This window comes from Sphaeramia orbicularis, chromosome 12, assembly GCF_902148855.1.
Source record: "Sphaeramia orbicularis chromosome 12, fSphaOr1.1, whole genome shotgun sequence".
Taxonomy (NCBI): Eukaryota; Metazoa; Chordata; class Actinopteri; order Kurtiformes; family Apogonidae; genus Sphaeramia; species Sphaeramia orbicularis.
The window spans coordinates 22,239,986-22,256,298 of NC_043968.1; the positions used below are offsets into that span (position 1 = coordinate 22,239,986).

General features: G+C 38.5%; 2 protein-coding genes across 2 annotated transcripts in view; one reads left to right on the top strand and one right to left on the bottom strand.

The window, feature by feature from the left end:
- Nucleotides 1-1,402: 1,402 nt before the first annotated feature.
- nopchap1 (NOP protein chaperone 1) lies at nt 1,403-3,427 on the bottom strand. Its single transcript, XM_030150942.1, has 4 exons — nt 3,306-3,427; nt 2,790-2,864; nt 2,559-2,692; nt 1,403-2,042 (listed from the first exon to the last, which is right to left on the bottom strand). The coding sequence occupies exons 1-4, from the start codon at nt 3,364-3,366 to the stop codon at nt 1,857-1,859; spliced, it is 456 nt and encodes a 151-aa protein (XP_030006802.1). The 5' UTR covers nt 3,367-3,427; the 3' UTR covers nt 1,403-1,856.
- A 340-nt stretch (nt 3,428-3,767) lies between these two features.
- slc41a2b (solute carrier family 41 member 2b) overlaps nt 3,768-16,313 on the top strand; it is a 34,130-nt gene continuing 21,584 nt past the window's right edge. Inside the window, exons 1-6 of the mRNA XM_030149855.1 lie at nt 3,768-4,034; nt 4,735-5,413; nt 6,557-6,664; nt 11,536-11,607; nt 12,246-12,390; nt 12,606-12,752. Coding sequence (XP_030005715.1) covers nt 4,871-5,413; nt 6,557-6,664; nt 11,536-11,607; nt 12,246-12,390; nt 12,606-12,752 — 1,015 coding nt within the window. The 5' untranslated portion in view covers nt 3,768-4,034; nt 4,735-4,870. The remainder of the gene's footprint in view (nt 4,035-4,734; nt 5,414-6,556; nt 6,665-11,535; nt 11,608-12,245; nt 12,391-12,605; nt 12,753-16,313) is intronic.

Genomic DNA, 16,313 nt, shown 5'->3' on the forward strand with positions numbered 1-16,313 from the left:
ATTAATAGAGTACACTTTAATTCTACATGGTGCAGCAGATCGAGTTCTTTTCACTGTGACTAGTCCCAGTATTATCATCGTAAGAATCTGCTATCCTGCACTACAGGACTACACTACAAACACTTGGTGTTTGATGTTTCTTTGGCGTTATGGCGTCTGGCCAAATCATATTCTACTAATTATACAGTATTTTACCAATCAGTTTTTCTAATCTAGTTAGAGCTATTATTTGGTCTAATAACACAAATTTCTAACTAATACTTACCAGCTTGTGCTTCATATGGTGGCTTAGGTTAATTTCCCACTTCCTTCTAGTGATGGTCTGTCAGTCTCACAGTCAATGAACTCAAATGCTTTTGACATGAAAACAAACAGATTGTTTCACAGCCTGTTCTGTAGTGTCTGCCTACACGGTTGTGACACGCTTACACCGATGAATGATACTGTTTGAACAAATGTGGAGCCTTGTGAGAAAAATAATCCCAAAACCATGATTCAGTAGTAACAATAATACCAACATTTTATTTCAAGTGCGTAAGATTCAACTTTGAAGTGGAAAAAAAAACCTACAAAGAAGTCGTAATTTCAAAATAATAAAATTAATAAAATGTAAATATTGCCTTTATGAAGCCAGAAATGAGTCATGGAAAACTTGGACCAAAATACTGAAAACAATATTAAACTTTCAAAACACAAATATTAAACAGGATGCTCCAAGCCCCACGCCATCCATCCCAAAAAACAAAAAAACCCATAGTAACATAAACAAGGCCTTTAACACATTAGTCATGTTGGTGTCATGTATTGAACTCTTCATATTAATGACAAATTCAGGAATGAACTATTGTCACAAACAAATAAGAACAAATAACCATACAACAGTGTGCTTTGGCACAGAAGTATCTGGATAGGTCCTAATGTTAAACCATTATCAGCAGAATGAAACATCTTACATAAACACATTCGTTTCAAACATTCTAGTTCTTGCACAGCTGTACATCTTTAACCATTTAGCATTTTACAACCACAGTCCCTCTGCACAAAAGCCTTGAAGGAAAAAAATCTGTTTGTCAATAAAAACTTGTGGTGCTTTTGGTTAGCGACTAGCTACAATGGAAGCCATGATCAGCTTGATGCTAACGTTGTCTGTCTGCACTTTGGTAGTGTCCATGGTCATTTACAGAGCATTTTTAATTGAAATCTTCCATGTTAATGTTAGGAAGATTTATAAAACTACAGACCATAAAAAACAAACACATGGACAGGTGATAAAAAGCAAATTAATAAATGATGGAGCTTAACAGACATTAATAACCATAACTGTAAATGAGCTGAGGACAGAATCACAACTACTAAGATGAATTTCACATCATGTAAGAACTGAACAGAAATCAGGGCTCATTTCTGAGTTAAGTATTTACACCTATGCAAGATCATAATATACCTATTAAGAAGTTTCCCCTAAGTTTAAGTATTGCAAATTCTTTAGCATTAGATGATTTAAGGCATATTTTCTGTGCAGAGGCTTATGAAACAAACAAATAAGTGGCCAAACGGTCAGCTGATGACTAGAACAAACTGGATGTGGCATTCAAAGTCCTTGTTGTTGTTCCAAAGGAGCTTGAAGAACCTCAATAGGTATAAAATACAGGATTTACTTTTGTTCCCATAGGGATGACAAAACTCTGCATATCTCCAAGCACAAGCTTTATTGTCACTGCTTGTGTGTATGTGGTGTAGGACAAAATCCATCCATCCTTGAAGTAAGGGAGCAGAAAGTCAGCATGTCATTGCTCACTTTACTTAAATCATGTCAAAAAACCCAGACACATCTCCAGTCCATGTGCCTGTCTCACCTACTCCCCCTGCTGGTCCAGGACCTGAATGTTAGCTTTCCGCTTCTTGCCCTTATCTCCCGGTAGTTTGAGATTTTGCTCTGTGATTTTGCTGTTGTCATCTGAGTCTGACTCCTCCTCAGAATCTGACGTAACGTCATCTTCGGAGCTGCTATCTGACCCACTGAGCTCCACCAATGCTACATCCTACGGATTTGAAAAACATCAAACAACCAGATTACAGCCAGAAAGTGTCTTAATTTCTTAATCATATCTACTGTCATGGTAATTCAGCAAATGGATGACTTAAACCAAACAATTCCATTTCATTTCATTTATTAAGAGCCCCGTTACTAACTGAAACATCAGTTGCTATTCTTCCTGGGGTCTCCTCTACATTACATTACAATTTGAATTATTTACATTAATCTTACACCATTCACACACACACACACACACACACACACACACACACACACAAATGGGACAGATAATACAACAGTCCAATGCAATAAAGACAAATAAACTAACAAAATAGGTGCTATACATTTATACTCATTCACCAAACAATAGCTGTCTGATACACATCATAACACATCTGTCAATATTATCAATACTCTTTCCATTTCATGCCCATTGTGTAAATAAGACAAGTTTTAATTTCTTTTGAAAACATTACAATTTTAAAGTGTAATCAAATATACTGGCTGATATAACACTCACCATCTCTATGACCCTGTCTGCCTCCTCCACACTCTCTATGTCAAAGTGTCCAGCAGGAGCCTCCTCCATCTCTTTCTTCAGTTGCTTGTTGGCCTCAGCCATTTGAGGCAAGAAGCTCTGCAGCCGGTCCAACACTGACAGCAAGAAAAACCAAATCACACATTAGCACTCATCTGATTTTCCCTGCAAAAGACAAACCAAAAAAGTCACACAGTCAAATGATGTTCTCACCACTGCTTCTTGGGACTCTCTCTGTCTGTAGGGGTTTGTTGGCTTTTGGCTTGATGAGAAGCTTCTCGCTGAGACCTGGAAACACAACAGAAAAAGCATTTAGACCTAACCATTATCCCCTTGAGACAGGAGTAATTTCTCACTTATTCCATCAACAGTATAGCTCCAATTTTCCAGCCCTCCGATCATCAGAATAGACAGACTTACTGAAGCTTTGCCCTCTAGAACATATATTTGGGTTACTATTAAGTGGGAGCAAAAATGGAGATATTTGCCATTCTGTCAATAACTGTTTTCAACTAATCTAAATAAAGATGCAGCGTTAAATAACTTACTCGCTTGAATAAATCAGCTGAAATGATAATGTTAATCGAGTGATGTTTTGTAAGTGACTAACCTAATTGATTGACTAAAGCTAGTGCAACTTTTCGTGTTATCTTATCACTCACGCTAAAACTACAATTATTACCTGTTTATATCTTCCAACACACTAGCGGTAAAGAAAACCACACAAACCTTCTCCGTTGCCACATGTCAGCAAAGCTTGTGAACTCGTTTTCTTAGTATTTAATTCCATTTTTGAGACAACACGATTATGTTTTTGTCAACATGTGTTACCGCTGAGAACTACTTCCGGGTGAAGGGAAAGGCTGTAAAACAGGACTGTAATGGCGCCCTCTACTGTTTGGGAAGAATCTATATTACATGGAATTGCACAGATCTTGCACCAGCGATGCACTGCCAAGGAATGACAACAGATAAATAGAATTACTGTGAACTGCAATGAAATAAAACGCCAATGAGGTGGATTTTTAAGAAGCTGGCAAACTATCAAAGTAGGGTTTGATCTGCGCTTGCGCGATACAATCAAAATATACGTGTGGCACTTTTTGTTCTGCTTAGAAGGCGTGCCAGTGTATGAAGAAGTCTCACTCTGAGTTGGTTTGAACACGAATCCAATCAAATAAATTTGACTACAGACGACGCATTTTTAAGCGCATGACATTCATAATAACACTGTAGAAACTTAAATCACAATAATTAAGATTTTTGTGGTTATATGAGTTCGAGAGAATGCAGCCAATGCTGTAAAAGTTGGAACATTTTGAATCGCCAGAGTAATACATCTTTAAACCAGAGACAACCTTTGGGGACACTTCTCCTTCTGACGCGACTCTCCTGCTGGTTGTTGTCAGGAATGAACACAGGCATCTTCTCCTGGATGGAAATCACGGTATCTTAAAGGTAACTAAAGGGACATGGTACACACATAACAATGACCGCTACGCTCTGAAATGTGCTTTTTTAATTACCACCATCTGACTGTGACTTTATTTTCTCGTCAGAATCAGGTAGGGAGCCGTGCTTCCTACTGTTTTGTTATCTACAAAGCTAGCTAACATAGCATAGTATTAGCTATCCACATCAAACAATTGTTTATAAATTCCCACTAATTAGTTTTGTATTCTTATGTACGACAAGAATGCACTAAAAATTGTACCACAAAAATGTGTGGTTGCAAACCGAGATTCAGACACACAGAAGGCCTGAACATTGTTTCAGTTTAGTCAAAAAGGGGATATATGATACTTTTCTGAGAAAATACTAATATGACCAAATGTGTGTTCAGTACCGCAGTAGTTGCTCGGTTTTCTGTTCCGCTGTTTTTTTCCTGTTTACTTAAAATAAATGATGATTTAGAGACTTTCATAGTACTCTTTACTTTATCTGTAAAATATCATATTGATAATGTCTGTAAGCAAGGGTGTCATTAATTTTTACAACCACTACCTTAGTCAAAACTATGCAGCAAGAATGCTTTTATGTGTTTCCAGAAAGCCACTGAAATTTTGTAGAAATAAGGAAGTTGGGGGAAAAAAAATCCGTTAAAATGTTGCCTCTGGCTAAATTCCTGTTCTTTCCTCCCGTTTCTCCCATATTTCAGTTAATGACACCTGACTCCTCTTTTTAAAATGGATAGTACATCTGAACCTAAGTAAACTGGTTTTCTGGAGTATTTCTTGGACACCAGCCTCAGACTGGATGTCAGGAGATGAGACACTGCAACCTAAGACCACATCATGAGTATCCAGAGTCTGGGAGGAGCTATAGGGGAGTCCCTGGGCTCTAGCCTGACAGTGCGTATGAGTGGAGCAGGTGGTGGGTGGAGCAGTCTCTCCCTGAAACCTGTTTCCTCTGGAAGGATATCCTCATTGTTCCAAACCATGGTACCTACTGGGTATACCAAGCTACAGGAGGAGAGACTGGCCATGGTGGACCTTGGAGCCAAACCTGAGGCCAGCTCGCTTCAGAATGGCTACCGACAAGAGGTGACTCACATAGAAGGCAGACGGCTCCTGGACCGGGCTTCACGGTCCTCTGTGAGTTTATCTGACTGTGGAGATGGGGGCTACTCTGAAACAGAGCCCATGCTGGCAGAAAGGAGGCTGTCTGGGGAGGAGGCAGATGAGGAGGGGGAAGAGGATGAAGAGGAGGGGTTGGGATCTGCTGTGCAGAATATGCCCAAGGAGTCGCCACTGGCTATGGCATTGCAGATACTGGTGCCTTTCCTGCTTGCGGGATTTGGAACTGTATCAGCTGGAATGGTTCTAGATATTGTGCAGGTAAGCCGGATATTATTGGATGAACATGCCTTAAAGGATCAGTTGATGTTGCCATGTTGTGAGAAACTTGAATCATTCTCTGAAATGCAAGGAGTCGTCAGAAAAAAAACTTCAACAGAACTAGGCCTGTATTAAAGAGCCTCTGAATACAAACAATAGCAATGTTTGTGTTTAGTGTTTCTCACTATATTCTTTAAGGTCTGCACTCCTCAGAAAAAAATAGCACTTTTAATCACATTTTTTTAGGCAATTAATCTTTATTTATTTATATTATACAGAACACAGAGATGCTTACAATTTTATCGCGTAGGTCAGTACTTAAGAACAGCCAACTAGTCTGAGAGTTTGGTTCATTAATTCACTTTAAATCTGCATTCCCAGACTCACTATTTCTGTCGTTAAAGTGTCTTAGTCTAACATAATACATTTTTAGTAAAGGCAAAGAAAACACTGATTAATATTAGAACAAATAAACATGAGAAATGAAGAACAATAAAATCATGATATTTTAAAGAAATTGTGTTCTTTATTTGAAATTTGATTAAATTTGCTCCTAATTAACACCATGATAGTCATCCATGCTTACACAGACACATATCTCATGTTTTCTGCTGTTTATTGTCATGTATTTTGTGTGATTAATAAAGTGAAGTGTAATTGCACAAAAACCATGTACAGAGGTAAACCAGTTGGTAAAATTTTACGTATTATTTACATAGCTACCAGTAGGTAGTAGTCATTTTTAATTAATTTTCTGTCAGTTGAATTTCACTGAATTGTTTCATTTTATCTTCATTGAAGCCCAGTGTCTTTTTCACTTCTGCATTTTTCTTGATTAACAAATATGTCGGGTGGTAACAGCATGAATTATGTAGCAATCTAAGTTGATTAAGAACACAGTGATCTGTGTAAACATAAAACATTTCTGAAGGCAGATTTAACCACTAATTCATTTATTGAATAAATGACAGTGAATGGTCATTAAAAAGGTCATTGACTTGGTTAAATTGATGAAAGAGTCACTCTTACATTCCCCAATTTTTCTTCCTGACAGTGTTACACTGTGGTTTGACTGTCAGTGATGACAGAGTAAAAGTGAAGTCATTAGAATCAAAATGTTTCTTGTCCTAATTTAATCTACAGCATTGGGAAGCGTTCCAGTACATCACTGAAATTTTCATCCTGGTTCCTGCTCTGCTTGGCCTGAAGGGAAATCTGGAGATGACCCTGGCATCAAGGCTGTCCACAGCGGTGAGAAAACACACACATACACATATCTGAAGAGGTGTTAACCTCAATGTGTTTGCAAACTACACATTTCTTTACCCTGGAAGGAGCTGATATACACAAAAGCCACTCAAAATATTTTTTGGTTAAATAAAACTTAAAAATAGTGAAAACAACATGATGATTAAAATTAGGAATACATATGAATGGTGATGCAGAAAAACGTTGTGTCACTTCTCGTATTGGTTTGAGTACAGTCATGGTGACGATCAGATATTCTCAAGGCTTATCTGTGATGATGATATTGCCGTGTCAGCACACTGAGCAGTACCCACCACTTTACACATGTACTACATGAAGGTCAGGTGTCTGGTGACAACTACACGACAAACACTTAGCCTGAGCATTCACCTGAACAGAATGGAAGACAGATGAGCCAGTGCTGGTCAAAGGGGGTTCAATTACAGTAGAGAAAAAAAGGGAACATTTGTAAAAGCATCATTTCTTTTTAAGATCCAGGATTTCTTGTCATCTCACAAAAACACAAAAAATGACAAAGCCAGATACTTGAAAGTGAATTACAATGAAAAGATGAATGCAGCTTAAATGCCAACAATTTACTGCACAATGTAGTAAAACTCCTGGTTAACATGTAGTTTACTACTCCACAATAGTGGCTATTATGTTTGCACTTCATGAGGACTGTCTGAGATGTAATGGCATTGCATTGTTATCTCACTGGCCGATTGGCCATGAGCTATTGTGAAGGCGCTGTGTCTGCTGTCGTCTTTGCTGTCGTCTTCGCTGTCTTCATCTTTATTAACAATTTCTTCAAACATCTTCTCCAACGAAACCACTGGTTGGATCGATTTCAAATTGTAATGTAGCCGACAATGTCTGTTCATAATTTTGAGAAAGTTTGATTTTTGAAATTTTGACAAGTATTTGACCTTTTTTGATATGGACCATATTTTGATGACTTATGATATGGAAATGGTTAGTGATATCAATATAGTTACTGTTGAGCACTGATAGGAAGTCATATATGGACTTTCATTTAATTTGTTGTTATCCTCTAGTGCATCAGGATCACAGGACTCTTAACATAGAGACAGAACCTGACAACCAAATTCAAGTTGTTATTGATTCTTGATAGAACATGCCAGTGAGCTACAGGGTCATTGGTCCTATTTTTGATATTGTGGTGATGACTATTGCCTGTCACTAAACTGACATCAGTTAATCTGAAGGATAGCTGGGTTTTATCTGACCCAGTGTGTGTTTGCTGGCTGTGAATGCTTGACAAATGCTATAAATAGGATGAGTTTTCTTATTCATTGTATTCCTGGAAATCCTTTGCAATCTATTAGTTATGCAACTTCATATTGTGATGAAACATCTTGATCAGAAAACTTTTGTAAGGCCTGGTTGTTGCTTGTATTTACTTTTCAGAAACAGCATGCAATTGATTTTCATCCAGCATCATGGCACATTGACTAAGCTGCTGTTTGCACTGCTTTTTTATGAAGATAGATTTGTTTCTTTATTTTTCAATCAAAAAACAAGTTGCTTTAATAAAAAAATATTTTCAATAAAAAACCCCATCAATCAAAAAAATTATTTTCAATTAAAAAAAACTTGACTTCAATAAAAAACAAACAACATTTTCAATCAAAGAAAAAGTGTTTGAATGCAAAAAAAAAAAAATTTAGACCCCAAAAATTGAATTAGAGCACTTTTTTTTCTTTGACTGAAATTAAAAAATGTTCAATTGTTTTGTTTTTTTTTTTTTTATATTATTAAAACATTTGATGCAAACATCCCGCAGTGGACTGATGCTTCCCCATTGGCCAGACATGTCTGAGTGACAAGTGTGTATACCAATGATGTTTAAGATAGGAATCTCTTTATAGACCAAACAAGCCCCCATTTGGCAATGTACAGGTATGCGGTGAAAATCCATCCTCTATCTCCATCCTATCGATTCGCACAAACTTTTCAAATGACAGAATTTCTTTTCCACAGACAACATTAGATGCCTTTTCAAATGTACACCGAGGGGTTTGTTCACTTCAAAGATGTGGACATGTTTGTAAAAGAAGGAATAAAAAGTCATGCATAGTGAAAGTGAGTCTGGCTCAGCAGGTTTACAGCAAGCTTGAAGCACTCCTGTCTCAACGTTTTCATAGCAGTAAGTAAACAAACCCCCATGCACATTTGAAAAGGCATCGAATGTTGTCTGTCTGTGGGGAAAAATGTGGTTTTGTGGTATGTGAATAACATAAACAGTGTAAGATCCATCCTCTTCCATTATAAGCCGCTGTGGTGATGCAGGAGACACAGGGGGCACATATTGAGGCACCGGTTCGGCGGTGGCTCCATGCCATTAGTGCACGGCTTCATGCCACCAGTGCTTCCAAGGTGCGAACAGTCCAATGTAACTGATAGGAACGAGGAGCATGAACAGTACACAAAATCCACTATGTTGCAGCATATTAGTCAGCTATTCTGGAAATTATGATATACCACAGCTCCAAAAAGCACTTCACATGTATTTTACTGGCACAGAAGCCAAAGCCAGTCATAGGCTACACAGGAATATGCCTGGTCAGTTGAAATATGCTGCTAATATTGCTGGCAAATAGAGGCACATGGGGCACTCAGGGCACCTGCAGAATCCATGCCAGTGCTTCGATATGCATCTGCTGTCTCTCCTGCATCACCACAGCAGCTTATAATGGAAGAGGATGGATCTTACACTGTTTATGTTATTCTTGCTTGGTCGAAAAAGAGATTCCTATGTTAAACATCATCGGTGTAGACACTTGTCACTCAAACATGTCTGACCAATGGGGAAGCATCTGTGTGTCAAAATGTTTCAATAACAAAAAATGACTTAAAAACTTTTTTCACTTCAACCAAAGAAAAAAAGTGTTCAAATTCTATTTTTTGGGTCTCAAATATTTTATTTTTTTTTTGCATTCAAACACTTTTTTTCATTGATTGAAAATGTTTTGTTTTTTTATTGAAGTGAAATTTTTTTAAATTGAAAATATTTTTTTTTTGTTTGAAGTGAAGTTTTTTTTTTTTTATTCAAAAAATTGTTTTGGGTTAAAGCAATAAAAAAACAAATCTACCTTCATATTTTTAACTGTCCAAGTTGGTGGACAGAAAGCCACTTTGTGTTTTATTTAGTTACAACAGCAGAACATTTTGGAGAAATTTGCTTGCACTGCATGAGTACAGTGTCCTTCATCCATTTTGAGCTGCTGTGGATGGTACACTTGATATATGATGATGTCATTGTGTGGGTGTGCTTGTGTATGAAGAGTTACATCATGCTTTGCGGTTGTCTCGTCTTCTCAACCTTGTACTGTGTCACATTATTATTATTGGTTGCTGTGGCGTATTGCACAGCCTCTCCAGGCTGTAATTACAGCACAAGCTTGAAATAGTGGAAGAATTAACTTTTTTGTTACGACTGCCATCTAACTGTCAAGTAAAAGTTTTGTGTTAGAGTACTTTTCAAGGTTTTTTGGTGTGAGCCCTTTGTATATTATAGGATTTAGTAGAGGAATTTGCTGTTGCAGTACACCCAGACCTAATTTTCAGTAAAAAGAGGCAGGACTGGATACTGCAACCAGGTTGGTTAAATAGTCAGGTGACAGATTCATGGCTGAAAAAGGCTGCCACTTGATTGTAACTGAAGCACATACATCTGCAGCATGTCGTACACCATAATTTGCCTTCACACATGGCTTCATTGAGCAGAAGCTGTCATAGAGCTCCCAGTGTATCCACATCTCTGCATTTGTCTCCAGTTCTCAATCTCTGCGAGGCAGGAGAAGCTGAACAAGTGACAGAGCAGAATTCTCTCTTTGTTTACTTTTTGGCTCTTCCTGTTGGCCTCCGGCTCCCCACATACAGGCTCCACATTCACAGCACTGTGTCAACACGGACAGCGGAGCTCAGTGTGAGCTGATACTCTTCAGTGATGTCCCAGAAAAACAATTTGTCTTCATATTACTGTTGTTCTCTTCAGGGTCAGTTCTGAGACAGCGATTCACAGTGTGGGAAGATATGAGGCGTTACTCTAATGGTCAATATAAATGCTGATATTTATGTCAAACAAAGAATCCGTAGAATGTTAATTAGAGTTTTTGGTCTAAGTATTAAGCATGTTTCTGCAGTGTAAGTGGTACATGACTGACAGGGGTTTGGACGAGAACAGAACTAAAACTTTATGAGCTGTACTTGAATGTTGAGTGGTGTCATTTATTCTTTCACTCTGGAAGGGTGTTGCTGATTTCATTGCAGGCATGAAATTTAAAGTAGGTGGATGATTCCCAGACATTAAGTGTCTAATGCTGGCAGGCTGTGTTGTGGATGCATTGATTTTTTTTTTTTTTTGTCAAATCTGTCCCTCCAACTTAATTGAATTGCAGTGTTAAATCTCTAGAGAGTTTGGGTATGACATTGTCCTGTGGTGCATGTCAAAGGGTTGATTTTGAGTCCTATTCTTTTCTCTAAAAATTGATTTATATATCATGCTTACCCTTGGCTATGACAACAAATCACACTATGTTTTCTCTTTTTTTAAAAAAATGAAAAACATTTATATCTTCCTGTCAAAACCACTGATATCTGCAGTCCAGGTGTCCTACAGATGCACTTACTTTCTCCATCTTGATGGGGAAGAAGCATCAAACTGGTTATAATTGGTGAATTGGTCAACTCTGCTTTATGCCTACAAATTCAGAAATCTTTGATTCAAATATGAAGTTAAAACGAGTTTACATTAAGTGAATTCTCTTGTCATACTGCAGGTACTCATTCTTATTATAGACGGTCATTTTTAGTTTTACTCTTTCATTTTTTCCTGTTTCCTAACACAGGTGAATGTGGGGAAGATGGATTCTCCAATAGAGAAGTGGAATCTAATCATAGGCAACCTGGCACTGAAGCAGGTAATCACACAGCCTTAAGCAATCTTTGTTTAATTAACTGTACATAGTCAATATGTAGAGATATTAAACTTAAGCTCTTTTGAAAGATGAAGTGGTGATCTGCAGTTGTTTGAATTAGCTGTATATCGTCATCTGCTCCTACACAAGTGTAATTACCAAATGCCACCCGCCATATGTAGGAAAGGCATTTACATTTTATGCTAAGTTATACTGCACACATCTGCACTCCGGCTCATTTAAACCAGTAGGTCTTTGCTGTGTGGTGAGAAACGCAGACACCGTGTTATCAATCTTCCTGTGCAGCAGGACTGAGAACAGTTCTGCTAATCATCTACCCACATCCTGATAAACATACTGTAACAAGCGCAACATTTTGTTATTTTGACAAACTGTTTGGACCATAACTTATGCAATAACCTGCGTCAGCAGGAAGTGTTACATAATGGAAAAGGCTACCTGAACACAGTATTTATTACAGCCTTTCATAACCATCTGTTTATCAAACTTTGCATGGTTAAAGGATCTGCATGCATGTTTCACACAGTTTTTTAAATAAAAAACACTACAATAAAATTTGTTTCTGTGTATAGTCTGTCCTCTCATTGCCACTTGTAATCCCCGCTCTCTACCCCCTCCAGGTCCAGGCCACTGTGGTGGGTTTTTTGGCGGCTGTAGCAGCTGTTGTTCTTGGTTGGATACCAGAGGGCAAGTTCCAGATGAGCCACGCTGTGCTGCTCTGCTCCAGCAGCGTGGCTACAGCCTTCATAGCCTCCCTGCTGCAGGGTAAACACACACAAACACACACACAGCTGTGTCCTACAGCTGAACATAAACTGTTAATATTGTCCCTGTGGAGAAGCCAAGTCATGCATGTCCTTTTCCAGACATTCATTCTAACTCACCTCTTAGGATTACACTTATTTTTTGCAGGACATGTTAATGATAATGTCTGACAGGCAGCGGTAATGTGACATCTGCCCTCCTTATGTCATGTTCAGGTATCATCATGGTGGGTGTGATTGTGGGTTCGAAGAAGACGGGCATCAACCCAGACAATGTTGCTACACCCATTGCCGCAAGTTTTGGTGACCTCATAACCTTGGCGATCCTGGCCTGGATAAGCCAGGGCCTCTACAAGTGCCTGGGTATGTGAAGAGCTACAGACTTTAGTAACTGCTCCAGTCATAGACTAACATTCATCTGCTCATGAGTCTTCACCTTAATGTTTCATCTTATGAGAATTGGAATGAAAAGCTGCATGATTTTGCTCATTCGTCTTTTGTTAAATGTGGGGGAAAAATTTGAAATGGTTTTCAAGTCAGTAAGTCACATTAGTCTGGGATTCATCTGTAGTTATTTAGCAGTTTGAATCTATGAGTCCATTCAATTAATTGACTCTGATAGAAGTGAGTGACTGCTTCTCATGTTGCTTGTGGTGAGTGGTTTCTCTCTCTGTCAGCCAGTAGAGGTCCCTGCTGCCTCACTGTGATGCTGCGCTGCCCACAGCTGCAGAACAGACGTTCTCTTTTCCTCCATCTACACATTCCACATGTTTAATTCATGTCACAGCCCAACCTGTGCTGCACCACCTTGTATCACTTAATCCAGTAAACAGCTGAAGCTGTTTCCTCTGGAAAGTCTTTCATATTAACTAACCTTGTCAGGGCTAATTGTAACATAGATGTTCATCAACATGAGAGGAACAGTTTAGTGCTGTGAGCTGAATGTATTAAACACTCTCAGATTTCATATTTCACGGCAGAGCAGAGCAGTGAGGCTGGACAGTGGCTCAGTTGTTCTTAACCCAGCCACGCAGACAGTTTCCTGTTAAATGCGAAGTAATGGTCACTTTACTCTCAACTAACAGAATTTAAATTATGTAATTATCCATGCAGATAAATACTTAAGGCCTGTAATTTTGAGACAAGCCGGTTGATGAGACACTAGCGGGACACAGTATCTGCTGTAGTCAAATAGCCCAGTAAAGTTTATTTATAGAATGCATTTAACAAACAGGATTGTTAGAGTGCATTGGTGAGAGGACTCAACAAAAGATAAAAGCAGGGATAATGAGAGCATGAGATGTAACACAAATAGCAAGAAATGGGGCCAAAGCTTGTGAACTCGTAAAGTCTGTGTGCGCTTGTGTTTGTTTGTGTAGAGGTGGCAGTAGCAGCAGCTCACAGCAGTCCAAAACATAACTGAATCTATGAGGTAAATACACCGCCACCGGGTGATAAATCATTTCATCATATATCAAAGTAGTACAACTCATCGCCATGGCTACATGAGAGAAAACATCATTTCACTGTGAGGAATTTTTATTTACTGCAACCAAACATTGAAGGTCATGTCAGAAAAAAGGAAATAGCAAGGAAAATAGCAAAAGTAAACAATATGTGCCAAAAGATAACCTTCAACAGGATGTAGAATTACAACATGGGATGAGATGCTTGTCCTTTTGAATTCCAGTTACATTTTTTTAATGATGCCCTCACTGTTTCTTAAGATGCAATAGAAACACAGGGTTATCCTGAACTATTATTAACTGTCATTGTTTGTGTGAAAGAAATAAACTAAATTTTCACTTCTTTTATCCATTAATGCTAGTCAGATTTAGGACTCCAATTTGGGATTTGTAACTGAATCTTATAAATTAATAAATAAATAAATAGTATTGCAGTGTGTAAATTTCTAAGACAGCTATTCGTTATGCTACAGTTTACCTCAAATAGGCGTATATGTACATCTCTTATGTTTCCCAAGTTCCTCTGTTCTTCTCAATGAATATTCTACTAGAGATTGTGGATCCATTCATTTTCTGAACCACTTAGTCCTTGTAACGTTTGCGCACAGAGACTGTAAATGAGAAAAATGTTGAGGACGCTGTAGAGCTGTACAGACGTCTAAAAAAAAATTACACTACATGTCTAGTAACCCCCGTTTCATATGTGTAGCACATTTTGCTTAATGTCAAATGTCAGTATATTAACATTTATCTCATGGAATAATTTTCAAAGCAAAATACCACTTGATCATACCTTATATGGACATTTAGCGCTGCAGGAAGGAACTCCAGCGCAGAACTGTAGATCAAAACTACATTAACCTCCCATTAACCCCTTCTCTTGAGTATAAATCAAACTTTAATCTGCACCATTGGAGCTTGGATCATGTGAAAGCTCAAGTTTCCTTGCCGTGCTGTAGTACGTGGTATGATGAATTAATAGCTGTCAACAGTGGGTAAGTTTCATTTAGCATCCTGTTGTATCAAGCATTTGTCAATAGTTTGGTCGTAGAATTTTCTTACAAGTAATAGTGTGATATGACATAATGCTGAACATTATGGATTGTCTGAAGATTGTTACAAATCTACCTTGTGTTGTATCCATCTACAAATTCAGGTTTGACAGGTTTGGGTGCATTTCTGTCATCATAAAGTATGAAAGCTAACGGCACACATCATCACTACAGGGATCATCATTTCTTTCCCATGCATTAGCAGCATCTTGCCATTTTTCAGCTAAAGGAGGTAGTTGGCAGACATGCCGTTCTTTTTCCTGGCAGTGTTTTAGGAAAGTGTCTCGAACCAGAGATGGACAGGAATATCAATAGTTTATCCACAGCCATAGGTGTACTCAGTGGCGGGGTGTCAGGAGTTCATGTAAATACTTTAACCTGTGTAAGACCTTAATGAGGCCACAGCTCATGGCCAGGTTCCTCTGTGAATGTTAACTCAGTCGGCGTCACATGGTCAGTGTTGGGAGCTGATGGAGACCGGTCACCATGAGACAAAGCTCCCCTTCCACATACATGCCTCGGTATCCACGTCAGCCTTATATTTCACAACTGAAGGCTTAGCAGAGCCCATTATACTATGAGCTGAACAGTGGGGCCTTTCTATTCTCTAGCTATGAGACTGTCGAGATAATAAATCTAGGACTGTTTCTTAATGACAGTTATTTAGTGCTTGGAACTGGATCCTGCTGGAAACATCTGGTGGTGCCTCTAAGCAGGTGCTTTACCCTAATTACACTTTCAAAATACTTGTGTTGTGCTATATTGTAGTCAGAACAAAGAAGTATAGTGAGAGGGAGAAAGTGACAAAAAGCTTCCCTGTGTTTGCTGTGTGTTCTCTCTATGTGCTCCACTTTCTGCTCACATTTTTAACATGCAGGCCAGGTGGACTGGAGACTAACAGCCAAGGGATTTTTTCTTTTTTGAGATGCTTTACCTCAGGGGCAAACAGTCTGAGCTTCATTAGAAATGCAGGTCTGTGCATTTTAAACACAAATCTCCTTCAGTTTGTATAATCTGTCTTGGGGTCAAGGAAGAGAGCAAGTGCTCAGTCACTGATCGTAACTGTATTCTCAGTGGAAAAGAAGCATATTTACATCACGCATTTATTGACTTCTGCAAATTACAGTCAGATGTGTCCAGATGTTTGGGGCGGCTATGAGTTGGCTGACTGACCTTGCTGGTGCTTTACCTATTAGAAAGTAACTGTCTACTGTGAGCTGCAACAACTTGAGCATGCTAATGTAGAAATTCACTAATGTCTGACAGCTATTTGATGGATTGCCATTCATTTTGGCAAAGGCGTTTTTGGCATGTCTCCCCACAGTTATCCCCTGGAAAACTCTCTTCCCTGCCATCCTGTCAAAACTTAATTGACTTCTTTATTACTGAATATCTGCTGAAGTAAT